The sequence below is a fragment of the Gymnoscopelus microlampas genome (genome assembly GCF_963454915.1).
Source record: "Gymnoscopelus microlampas genome assembly, chromosome: 5".
NCBI lineage: Eukaryota > Metazoa > Chordata > Actinopteri > Myctophiformes > Myctophidae > Gymnoscopelus > Gymnoscopelus microlampas.
This window is the reverse complement of record NC_139942.1, coordinates 47,999,308-48,011,914: the sequence shown is the minus strand read 5'-3', so window position 1 is coordinate 48,011,914 and position 12,607 is coordinate 47,999,308. Positions and strand designations below refer to the sequence as shown.

At 37.8% G+C, this 12,607-nt stretch overlaps 1 protein-coding gene across 1 annotated transcript in view; it reads left to right on the top strand.

Annotated features, from left to right (window-relative positions):
- Positions 1–9,250, top strand: part of LOC311045400 (serotransferrin-like) — a 35,730-nt gene extending 26,480 nt beyond the window's left edge. The window contains exons 11-20 of the mRNA XM_084057248.1: positions 184–328; positions 473–639; positions 1,028–1,124; positions 3,518–3,541; positions 4,266–4,430; positions 5,396–5,537; positions 5,985–6,052; positions 6,435–6,625; positions 7,693–7,876; positions 9,074–9,250. Of these exons, the coding sequence (XP_083913374.1) occupies positions 184–328; positions 473–639; positions 1,028–1,124; positions 3,518–3,541; positions 4,266–4,430; positions 5,396–5,537; positions 5,985–6,052; positions 6,435–6,625; positions 7,693–7,876; positions 9,074–9,120 (1,230 nt within the window). The 3' untranslated portion in view covers positions 9,121–9,250. The remainder of the gene's footprint in view (positions 1–183; positions 329–472; positions 640–1,027; positions 1,125–3,517; positions 3,542–4,265; positions 4,431–5,395; positions 5,538–5,984; positions 6,053–6,434; positions 6,626–7,692; positions 7,877–9,073) is intronic.
- Positions 9,251–12,607: the final 3,357 nt, after the last annotated feature.

Below are 12,607 nucleotides of genomic sequence, written 5' to 3'. Positions count from 1 at the left end.
TCTAATTTGGGCATGGCCTTATTATCTAAAAAAAAATCAGTTTTAGTTTTTTGTGTTTCTTCAAAAACAAATTATCTTTTTCAAAAATCTTAAGTGTTTTTTTTAAATAACCCAGTGACGCAAAAATATTTGTTTGACTTCATAATCTATAAAATAACTATTGAGTTGCTCTGTGCCTTGCAGGTGTTCGACCTGTTCTCCTCCTCCACAGGCAAGAATCTGATGTTCAAGGACTCCACACAGAGCCTGGTGCAGCTGCCAACTGACACTGATGCCTTCGTGTATCTGGGCGCTGAGTACATGAGCATCATCCGTTCCCTGAACAAAGGTAAGAATAGACGCGCACTCACGCACGCACGCACGCACGCACGTGTGTGTGTGTGTGTGTGTGTCCGCCCGCCCACGAGCGCCCGACAGACAGCGACAAATTATTTGATTGTTTTGTTTTTGTTGTTTTTTCTTTGCTATCCAGTGTCAACCGCTGTGTCTGCAACACGTGGCGCCATCAGGTGGTGTGCTGTGGGCCAGGGGCAGACTGACAACTGTAACCTGTGGAGCGCCGCCGACATGAGGAATGGCCTCACCTATATTAACTGTGAGAGTGCCTCCACGGTGGACGACTGTATGAAGAAGATACTGGTAAACACTTACAAGCTTGGCTTTTTTATATGTTATTGTTTTTATTGATTGAATGTTTTATTAGTCAGAAATGTGAACAACACGTGGTACAGTAAGACATTCAGGCTAAAAGGATAACACAATTGTGGTCCTATGTATTGGTTGATCAAAAGCAGTGTCATGGATTTCAAATCCAACCAACCCTACCTAAGAATCATTTGACTGATAAGAATGTGAAATTGTGCAGCTCATTAAACAAATTAAAAAAATCTTAAAAACTAGATGATAGATAATTATTAAAGAAACATAAAAGGAATGTAAATATTATGCTGCTAGTTACATAACTGACCGAAATAAACTAAACAAAACCCCCCCAAAAAACGAAAGCATTCTCCTGTCTGCTTCCCAGAGGAACGAGGCAGATGCCATGGCCCTGGACGGAGGACAAGTCTACACAGCTGGAAAATGTGGTCTTATCCCTGCCATGGTGGAGCAGTATGATGAAGGTAAAACACTGGTCTTATCCCTGTCATGGTAGAGCAGTATGATGCAGGTAAAACACTATCTTATCCCTGCCATGGTGGAGCAGTATGATGCAGGTAAAACATTATCTTATCCCTGCCATGGTGGAGCAGTATGATGCAGGTAAAACATTATCTTATCCCTGCCATGGTGGAGCAGTATGATGCAGGTAAAACATTATGTACTGTAGAACAGTGCTTCTCAAACTGTTTTTGTGCCAAGGACCCCCAAAATTGATATGTATTTGGCCGCAGACCCCCACCTGAAAATAGGTTGTGCCAGGGACCCCCATAAGCAAATATTTGAGTTGCAATGTTCGCTTTAAAACATTTATATTCAAAGTTTTGCACAAATGTTCAAGATTTAAAAAAAATAGCAGATCTACAAGCTCATAGCGCGGCACTCAGTGCCGCGCTATGAGCTTGTATATCTGCTATTTTTGAATAGTCAAAGTATAAAAGGTTAAAGTGGTTAACATTTGGTGGTTAACACATTTGGCAGGGGACCCCCTGGAACCCCCCCAAGGACCCCTGGGGGTCCCCAGACCCCACTTTGAGAACCAATGCTGGAGAACAGTGCTTCTCAAACTTTAATGGTTCAGGGCACCCCTGCAAATAACTTTTTCATCCACGGCACCCCTGAATTACATTGTTACTGTGTAGCACCTTATATGTCATATTGTGGTGCATAAATATGTAAATCATACTGTATGTGACAAGGAAAAATATATAGAATATGCGTTTCCATTGGACAGATTAAAATTAACTATACTTGACGTTTAACCACTTGAACCCTATTCTGGGGGCAACCTTCACCAAAAATAGCCAATCTGCAAGCTCACAATGCAACGCATTGTGCTTAGACTCCCTTTCTGCGATGCATTGTGGGCTTGTAGATCTGCTATCTTTGCCGAAGAGATTTGGGTGAGATGGGAAAAAAACGCACCAAGCACAGTGCATGTGCTGAGGGTCTAAGTGGTTAAACTGAAGTGATGTTGATGAATTCCAAATATTATCAGAGTATTCTACGGCACCCCTGGACTTGTGTCATGGCACCCTATAGGGTGTCACTGGCACTGCACTCACTTTGAGAAACCCTGCTGTTCCCAACCTGTGAGCCAGGGCCCACTGATGTAATGATTTGGGACCCCAAATCATTGGCAAAATACTATGATTTTAATCTTAATATAACATTAATATAAAAAATAAATGTCCTGGTATTTTTCCTTTAACCCATTTATACCTGAGGCCGATTATAAAATAATAATAATAATTAAAAAAAAATCTAAATCCTGACTTAAGTTTTCTCAAAATATTTATTCAAAAATTACAACAAATGTATGTTGCAATATACTGTAAGGGGTTCCCGTCCGGAAAGGTATAGTTACTGTACAAATAGGGGTTCCCGCTCAAAATGGGTTAAAACCTTGAATATGAGTTTTCATTGTGATACTGATCTATGAATAAGAACTTGAAGTATACTACGTTGGTTTCATTGATCCAAGTCGGAAAAAAAATTATTGATTGGCTGCCATGTTCAGCAGTTAGATAGATGGGCTGTGGAGGCACTCGGGTGGCGCAGTGGTCAAGTGCCTGCCTACCACCACGAGGTTGTGGGTTCAAATGCACCGTGGTGCATCCGGCTTTGTCGGGGGTCTTAATTTGCGAACACAATTGGCCCGTGTTCGGGGAGGGAAGCCGGGTGGGGAGGGTGATATTGGTCATTGCATGTATGCCTGCAGGCTGGGAGCGGGACCTGTCAGCGGAAAGTGTTGGGTGGGGGGAGTAGGAGGAAGGCTCTACGTCCTTCCGGTGGGGATAACACAGAAATGTGTTTGGGGAGGAATCAATTGGCATAAGGACTAAATTGTGGAGAAAAAGGGGGTAAAAAATTACTGGTTACTCAAAATTTGGGAAGAAAAAAAAATTAAGTAAAAGATCGCGAACGCGTTGAACGATGTTCAACCTTTTTTATTTCAAGGACTCCCAGTTTGATATGCATTAGGTCATGGACCCCCATTTGATAGGATCCCCGACCCCCCCACAATCTACACTGTAAAATATTCAGTTAAAAACTACAAAAGTAGTGACAGTTTGTCTGTCAGGGTTCGTGTAATCTCTCACAAGATTCAGAGCTCTGCAGAAAGGAAAAAAAACAGCAGAGGGTGCTGTTTTTTCCTTTTTTTGACTATGGGTTCCCAGATTGGGGGTTTGTGTGATGATGGCTGTTAAAGGTGAAACTGAAGTCCAGGAAAACCAGTGTGACATTTCCACTTGCGCACATAACTGTATACTGTACTGTGTATAACTAATATGATTCTCTTCTATGTCTTCTATGTCAACAATAATATTGTTTACATCTCTGGCCCTCCTGACAGGACAATGCAGTGACCAGAATGGTGGTGAGTACTGTAGTGTAGACCTTTCTGTACTACTACTTTATTTATTTTGTAGTGAAGGTGCTAATGTCAGTCCACCCCCAATGTATAAGGAGGATGAACCCAACTGACTTTGGTGACCTCCAGAGGTGTAAAGTAACTAAGTACATTTACTCAAGTACTGTACTTAAGTGCAATTTTGAGGTACTTTTTTCTTTACTGGAGTATTTCCAATTGTCTATACTTTTACTTCTACTCCACTACATCTCAGAGGCAAATACTGTACTTTTACTCCACTACAATTATTTGAAAACTTTAGTTACTAGTGACTTTGCAGATATACATTATTGCATTATAAAATATACATTAACCACGTTGGCCCTATTGTATACCTAGGCTATTTGAAAATAGCCGATCTACATTGTGAGCTTGTAGATCTGCTATTTTCAAATATTTTGGTACTTTTACTTGTGGTACTTTAAGTACATTTTGATACCAATACTTTTGTACTTTTACCCAAGTACATTTTTAATTCTGGACTTTTACTTCTAACAGAGTACTTCTACATTGCAGATTGACACTTTTACGTAAAACATTTGAGTACTTTTTCCACCACTGGTGACCTCATGGCCTTTCCTCTAGCTAGCTGTGACCTTTAGGTCACAATGTCCAGTCTGTAATAACTATCAACATTTTGCACCACATGTTTCTTTGGCTATCATTAGTCTGTCTAATCCTTCACCCACAGCATCAGCCTCCTCTTACTACGCTGTAGCCGTGGTGAAGGCTACGTCTGGGGTGACCTGGGCCAACCTGCAGGGCAAGAGGTCCTGCCACACTGGCCGTGGCAAAACTGCCGGCTGGAACATCCCCATGGGCCACATCCATCAACGCGTTGGCAACTGTAACTTCAGTAAGCATGTTGTGGAATTGTCACCTACATGCTCTTGCTCTCTCTCTCTCTCATTTTAGTGCACAAATAAAAGATGACTGTAAGTTGTATAGCTTAGTGGCCTTGTGGCAAGCTACTTTCTGACACTGCAACTGATTGCATCCAGCAATAATAATACACTTGATGTTATTGATGCATTTGAATAGATAAATAAATACTTATGTTTTTCGTTAAAGGTAGGGTAAGTGATTTTCTTTGCTTTAAATAAGTGTTAAATAGCCCTATATTCTGATAGTACTCATTGCTATAGAGTGTTTTTTCTGTAACAGGAGTCTCCTTTATTAAACAGGAAATTCATTTTCACGTTGGGATACCTATTCTATCCAATCAGGATAGAAAACTCAGTCAGGATACAGATTAAACAAGTGAAATTGGATGTGATGACACAAAGATATGAGCAGACAAAATTGGAACTGGAACACTATAAAAATGAAGCTGATAAATGGGTACTCTCTCCCGATTGACCGAAATGTTGTCACCTACCTGACAATGTATTTTCTGTTTATTAAAGAGCTGGAGAGACAGGGAGACCCCCTGTTACTGAACATACTCTCTAGTAATGATTACTATCAGAATATAGTGCTTTAACCTTTTATTTAAACCAAAAAACATCACATACCCTATCTTTAAATGAATGTGTTACTTGCTTACTCAATTAATTAATTACTTAATTAATTAAACTCTTATGTTTAAGGTTAGCTAGAGATGCTGTTAATACGTTACCTGTATTCATGTGGTCATGTCATGTGTTTTTGTTTACAGGACCACTAGAGACTGATTCATGACAAATGCTTATCTGAATGTCTGAATACAAACTATACGCTTTACTTTTAATGAGTGTGCTAGAGCTTTCCTTTTAAAGTGTTTCATTGTGAGACAGTGATAGATCTCTCGGCCACAGACTGAGTGTCTTCTCCTCTCTTAAGCTGAGTTCTTCAGTAGCGGCTGTGCTCCTGGATCTCCTGAAGGCTCTCACCTGTGTCAGCAGTGTATTGGTAATGACACGGGACATGATAAATGCCTATTCAGCCCTGAAGAGCGCTACTACGGCTATGACGGGGCTTTCAGGTAGGGGGCGCCAGGGCAGTTTTTACCTGTATAAAGTATAAATGTTTTTTTTGTTACCCTTTCTTCCTGTAAAAACAAAACAAAATTCATCATTTGCTTACGTCAGCACAAACCAAAAGAATTACAACCGGTGATAACATGACTGACATCCATCCATCAATCGCTCTTCCACTTTTAGCTATAACTGTGCTGATTTTTTTTTTAATTGTATTACCACTGAGCTAATAGTGCCTACCTGCTTGCTCAGGGGAGAAATTGAATTTTGACCTTTGTGTCAAACCAGAAACAGGATTGTGTCAAAGGTCGTGTCCAACTTAGAGGAGCCGGGAGACCAAATACAACCAATTGAATAAGTTAAATTGTATTAACCATACAGATTGGACAAAAAAAAAAATCATCATATTAGAGCTTAAATATATTGTACTCTTTCTATTGTTAATGCCATAGATGTCTTGTTGAGGGTGCTGGAGATGTTGCCTTCATCAAACACACCACTGTCCCAGGACTCAGTGATGGTAAGTAGGCTACTCCCCACATTCTCCTCATGCAGGGCTTCTCCCAAACAGAAACTGTTCCATCCCAAATAGACATATAGCCTTGTAGATCTGCTATATATGTTGTTTTTTGATCGTTTTATTCTTTTCAACAATAATGACATGCACAATAATAGGGGATGTCAGGTTGAACATGGTTAAACTGGCACAATAAACTTAAATTCATAGATATCTGTGCGAATTATTATGATCATGGTGATTATTATACGTTTTTAAAATAAAGTCATTTTCTTCTCCGTACCAATTACAGCCCCCTCCAGAGATTGAACTGAATTCTTTCATGTGACCTAACCTATGATGTACAGTACCTTGAGTTTACTCTAAAAACATTTCTCTTCTCAAGGCACGTACGGTACGTACACATGGGCTCAGAATATCTTGTCTGAAGACTACAGGCTGATCTGTCCTGGGAGCGACACAGCCGTCCGCATCTCTGACTACGCCTCATGCAACCTGGCCAAGGTCCCCGCTCACGCTGTGGTGACCCGTCCAGAAACACGTGACAATGTGGTGCGCGTGCTCCAGTTCGAGCAGGTTGGTGGTAGCGCACCTGGCAGAGCTCGTCATCTTTGAGCTCACGCTGTTTGCATTTAGAACGGCTGTTTTTGAAATGTTTTGAAAATGTGTTTTATTGAATGTATGAATTTGTTTTATTATTTTGGCAATAATGACATGCCCAAAATATGGACACCAGGTGGACACCAAGTGGATAAATAGGCACAATAATCTTGTGAATTGATTTTGAATTGAATGATTGAAAGTGATTGAAAGTGATTTTATTTATACAGTATATTATATATAAGCCAAAACATTGAAAACCTGTACTTTAGGGCAGACATTGAATATGATCTTCATTGCATGGATTTTTCGGGCGTACCCGAGCAAAAGTTGCTATTTTCGGACACCAGCCTTATCCCTAAAACACCTGTATTACCTGTTACATTATGCATAGGTGTGGTTTTGGCGTTACAATAATAAAACCAATCACCATGCCAGATGCCATTGAAAACTGTGCAAGCCATTATCCCCAATGCGATCTTACGCTCTCTCCCTTTCTGCCCATTGAAGAGCAGCGTTGCCTTGGAATAAAATTATATTTCATACACAGAAGTATCACTCACACATTGCTGGTTATAGAGAACTTTAAATGACAGCAATCTGCTTGTGTGCTGGATTAATGAAAGGAAATGGTCTGGTATGGTTATAGCAAATGCAGATCAAATTTGATAAGCTTAACTCATTCTGTGCCAAGCAAATACAAAAATAATTGCTCATAGTGCAAGCAATTTTTATTTTTTAACCTCTGAATGTTGCGCCCAGCTCGACTCCCGACATGTCCATTTCAGGCGCGCTCTACCAAACGAATTTGGCATAGCGGGTGGTTTTAGAATTCGCTATGCACTTTCCCAAACGTGTGTGGGCAAGATGGGAAAGCGCAACAACACGCCCACTGGCACACCTCCAGGCCCGTACAGCGGCCGCAAGATACCATTTAGGGACAGTGCCAGCTCCCTTGTGCGTAATTCACGGGCAGCGGGTAATGCCAACGGGTAAGGCTTCGCCCAAGATAGGGCCCTAACAATCTTGTTTTTTCTGTTCAGGCCAGGTTTGGCATGAATGCCGCCAATGCCACGTTCAGAATGTTCGGGTCTGAAGGAGCTCTTTTCAAGAGGAGCACCAAGTGCCTCCAGGAGGTACCAACTGGTACAAGCTTTGAGGGATTCCTGGGACCTGACTACATGACTGCCATGAACTCCCTCAGGCAGTGTGCTGGCACAGCATCAGGTTGGTATTACAGTATGGATGAAGAAATGCCAGAGATTACTACATTTTTAAACTACACGTATTTTATAGACTTTTAATTCCCATACTGTATTTGGCCGCAGACCCCCATCTGAAAAGATGTTTTGCCAGGGACCCCCATAAGGGAAGATTTGTGTTGTTAAATGTTAAAACTAAATCGTATTCTACATTTTTTCACAATCTTTCAAAGCTCACAACATGGCGTGGCTATGTTCGAATAGCGAAGTATAAAATACGGTTAAAATGTTTAAAAAAATGTGATTCAAACTTCTCAACTCAAACGTTATTTATTAAGCACAAATAAAAACATTACACTACTGAAGTATAAAAGGAGGGCTAAAAACAGCATGTCAGAAGTATGCTATACAGTAAGGGCCAGGGTTTACAAGGTCAAACCGAGTTAACCCATTCAATCCGGGAACGCATCTGTGTCACTTTAGATTTCTTTAGCTATTCAAAAATAGCAGATATACAAGCTCAAAGCGTGGCACCGAGTGCCGGGCTATGAGCTTGTAGATCTGCTATGTTTGAAAAAATAATCGTGAAATATGTGCAAATCTTTGAATATGTATACATTTTTAACTCAAATCTTTGCTTTTGGGGTCCCTGGAACAACATATTTTGAGATGGGGGGGGGGGGTCTGCGGCCAAATACATATCATTTTGGGGGTCCTTGACATGAAAAAGTTTGAGAACCACTATAGCAGCATAATTTCTTTAAAAAGAAAACTGTTAGGATTTAGAAGACATTAGAATCCCCAGAAGCAAAGATTTGAGTTAAAAATGTTCGCTTTAAAAATATATATATTCAAAGATTTGCACACATTTTCATGATTTAAAAAAAAGCAAGCCAAAAGTATTAAAATTAAAAAATGTGTAAATATTTTAAATACCTCTAAAGAATGAGCAGAACTAATGTGTAGGTTCAAGATGTTCCAGAATCTACGGCCGGCCAAAGCTCACACTGTTTGCATTAGTAGTTTAGGGCAGTGGTTCCCAATCATCATCATCGTCGTTGCTGCCAGGTGGAAAACCTTGTATAGCGTTCCTTTTTTTAATTATTATTTTAAAATATATTTAAAAAATTAAAATAGTGAAAAAAGCTCATGCACAGACAAATGCACAATGATAGTCTAAATTCTATTTTCTCCTAAATTCTATTTTCTCCTTATCCACTAGATCTGGAGAGGTCATGCACCTTCCATTCCTGCCAGCAGAAAAACTAGTGCAGATCTCAGAAGAATCAGAAGAAAAAAAGAAAACCAGGCTCAACCTGACTACCTACACTGGACCCCAGTGTTTGTTTGTTTGTTTTAATGATTGGTTAAAAGAAATACACCTGTTGTCTATTTTAAATATATGGAACTTCCATTCTTTTTCTATACAACCATGCTATGCACTACTCCAACATCTACATATCGAGAGGGCTTGAGCGCAAATGCCATGATACTGACATGATACTCAGTGGTGGAAAAAGTATGTGTTTTACTTAAGTAAAAGTATAAATACTGCAATGTAGAAGTACTCTGTTACAAGTAAAAGTCCGGCATTCAAAATTTACTTGAGTAAAAGTACAAAAGTATTGGTATCAAAATGTACTTAAAGTACCAAAAGTAAAAGTACTAAATGTTTGAAAATAGAATGAATGAATGAATGAATGAATGAATGAATGAATGGTTTATTTCGGTCTTTTTCTTTCACAACAGATCTAAACAATTGTGTGGACTTTACAAAAAAAAAAAAAAAAACATAAACAAAACAAAACAAAACAAAAAATGAAAGTCAGCTCACACACAAAATCCAAAATCAATGACCGAAAAAGGAATAGGCTGAAGCAAAATGCTTATTCATTGCCTATCCTTTACAATACTTAAAAACAAAATATATTTTAATATTAAAACAATCTTAAAATATACTGCCAAAAAAAAATTAATAATGAATATGTTTTACTCAAAACTGTACTCCTGAATAATTTGACTTTTTAAGGCTTTTTTAAATTTCCCCTGAGATGTACACAACTTAAACCCATCACGAAGGCTATTCCATAGTTTAACTCCCAACATTGAAACACATCTAGCTTTAACATTAGTTCTTGCTTTTTTACGCGTTTTAAAAATACATAAACCTCTTAAATTATACTTTCCTTTTCTTGGTTCAAAAAGACATTGAATACAAACTGGTAGACTTTTACACTTAGCACGAAAAACAATTTCCAAGGTTTTTATATACACCATATCTACAAATTTTAATGTGCTGGATTTTATGAATAATGGATTTGTTGGTTCAAGGTAACTTGCTCTGTTTATTATTCTAATAGCTCTTTTCTGTATTTTAATAATAGAATCTATATTTGTTTTGTATACATTCCCCCAGACCTCAACACAGTATGACATATATGGCACTACGAGTGAGAAATACAATATATGCAAACATTTTTGATTCAACAGCTCCCTTGTTTTGTACAGAATGCCAACAGATTTGGCTAATTTACCTTTGATGTATTGAATATGTGGCTTCCAGCAGAGTTTGTGATCTATAATCACACCTAAGAATTTTGTTTCATATACTCTTTCAATTTCGGTTCCATTTAAATTAAGTTTAATTTCACAGTCAGTAGGAACACCACCAAATACCATAAATTTAGTTTTGTTTTCATTAAGTGACAACTTATTTCTGTCAAACCATTTCTTTAACTTTATCAGTTCCCTTTCTACTGTTTTCAATAAGTCTTTCATGTCCTCCCCTGAACAAAGTAAATTGGTATCATCAGCAAACGTAACAATTTTCAAAATATTTGATACTGTAAAAATGTCATTTAAATAAAGTATAAATAACTTGGGTCCTAAAACGGAACCCTGTGGAACGCCACATGTTACTCTCCTGAGATGTGATTCTGTGTTATTAATGTTTACATATTGAAATCTATTATTTAGATAACTTCTTAACCAATGGTGAGTGACACCTCTTATTCCATACCGTTCCATTTTTTGTAGAAGCAGGGAATGATCAATTGTGTCAAACGCTTTACGTAAGTCAATGAATACCCCTATTGAAGGTTTTTTTTCATCAATTGCTGTTGATATATTTTCCACAAAATCTATCACTGCTAAAGATGTTGATCTATTGCTCCTAAAACCATATTGATGGTCACTCATTAACCCATATTTCTCAATAAAGCCATCAAGTCTATTTACAAATAATTTTTCGAGTATTTTTGAAAATTGAGGTAGCAATGATATAGGTCTGTAATTTGATATAGTATGTATGTCACCACTTTTAAAAATTGGAATCACCTTGGCCATTTTCATTTCATCAGGAAAAATACCAGTTAAAAAGGATTTGTTACATATATAAGTGAATGGTTTGAGGACACAGTCAAAGACTTCTTTTATAGTTGACATGTCAATGGTATTACTATCAGTAGATTTTTTATTCTTAAACTTTCTAACCACTTCTAGCACATCACTCTCACAAACTCCACCAAGGAACATTGAGTTGCTGTTTGTAGGTGAATCAAAATAGTTTTCCTCCTCTGTAGGGAGGTCAATTTCCTTAGCCAAATTTGGGCCTACATTTACAAAATACTCATTAAACTCATTAACAGTTTCCTCTATATTTTGAGTAATTGAATTGTCATTTTTTTCAAAGTATGTTGGAAAGTCCTTTTTACCAGACTTTTTAATCATGTCATTAAGCACACCCCAGGTAGCCTTAATATTATTTTTATGCATTTGCAACATCTGATTATAGTAGTCTTTTTTTTGTGATCTCATAATACATGTCAATCTGTTTTTATAGTTTTTGTACTTGTCCTCCTTATCCTTTGTTCGATGTTTGATAAATTCCCTGTAGAGCCTATTTTTCTTAATGCAAGCCTTTTCCAAACCCTTGGTAAGCCATGGTTTCACCCTCTTTTTAGGATTTTGTCTGCACTCCTTCAATGGACAATGTCGGTCGTAATGTGACAAAAATGTACCCAAAAATGCATTGTATGCCTCATTGGTATCCTCTACATAAACCTCCTGCCAATCATGCCTCAAAAGGTCTGCCTTAAGTGCCAGTATTGCTTCTGGTGATTTTTTTCTAACCAAATTGTATGTATGCCTATTTGTTCTTAATTTTAATTTAATCTTCGTTTCTAGCACAGCAAAGACAGGCAAATGATCACTTACATCGGTCACTAATAATCCACTTTTCATCTTCTCCTCCATTATATTTGTAAAAATATTGTCAATTAGTGTTGCACTGTCCTTTGTTATTCTGCTAGGTTTTACAATTAAAGGATAGAAACTCAGACTAAACATATTATCAACAAATTCTTTGGTTTTTATATGTTCATTAGATTTCATCAAATCAATATTGAAGTCACCACAAACAAAAATCACCTTGTCCTTATTCATTTCATATAATTGAGAAATCTTCTTATTAAATTGATCAATACACGACCCTGGTGTTCAGTAAATGCAACTAATTAATATATTTTTGGATTTTTCAACATTGATTTCAATGGTTACACATTCCATCAAATTGTCAATAACTGTTGTCATATTTTCAATAACTTTACACTTAAAATCAGACTCCACAAACAAGGCAACACCCCCTGCCCTTTTGTTGAACCTGTTTTGTGAAAACATTTCATAGCCCTCTAATCCCCCTTGAAGTTCTTTGTCACTTCTCAACCAAGTCTCAGAAATTGCTACTACACTAAACTTA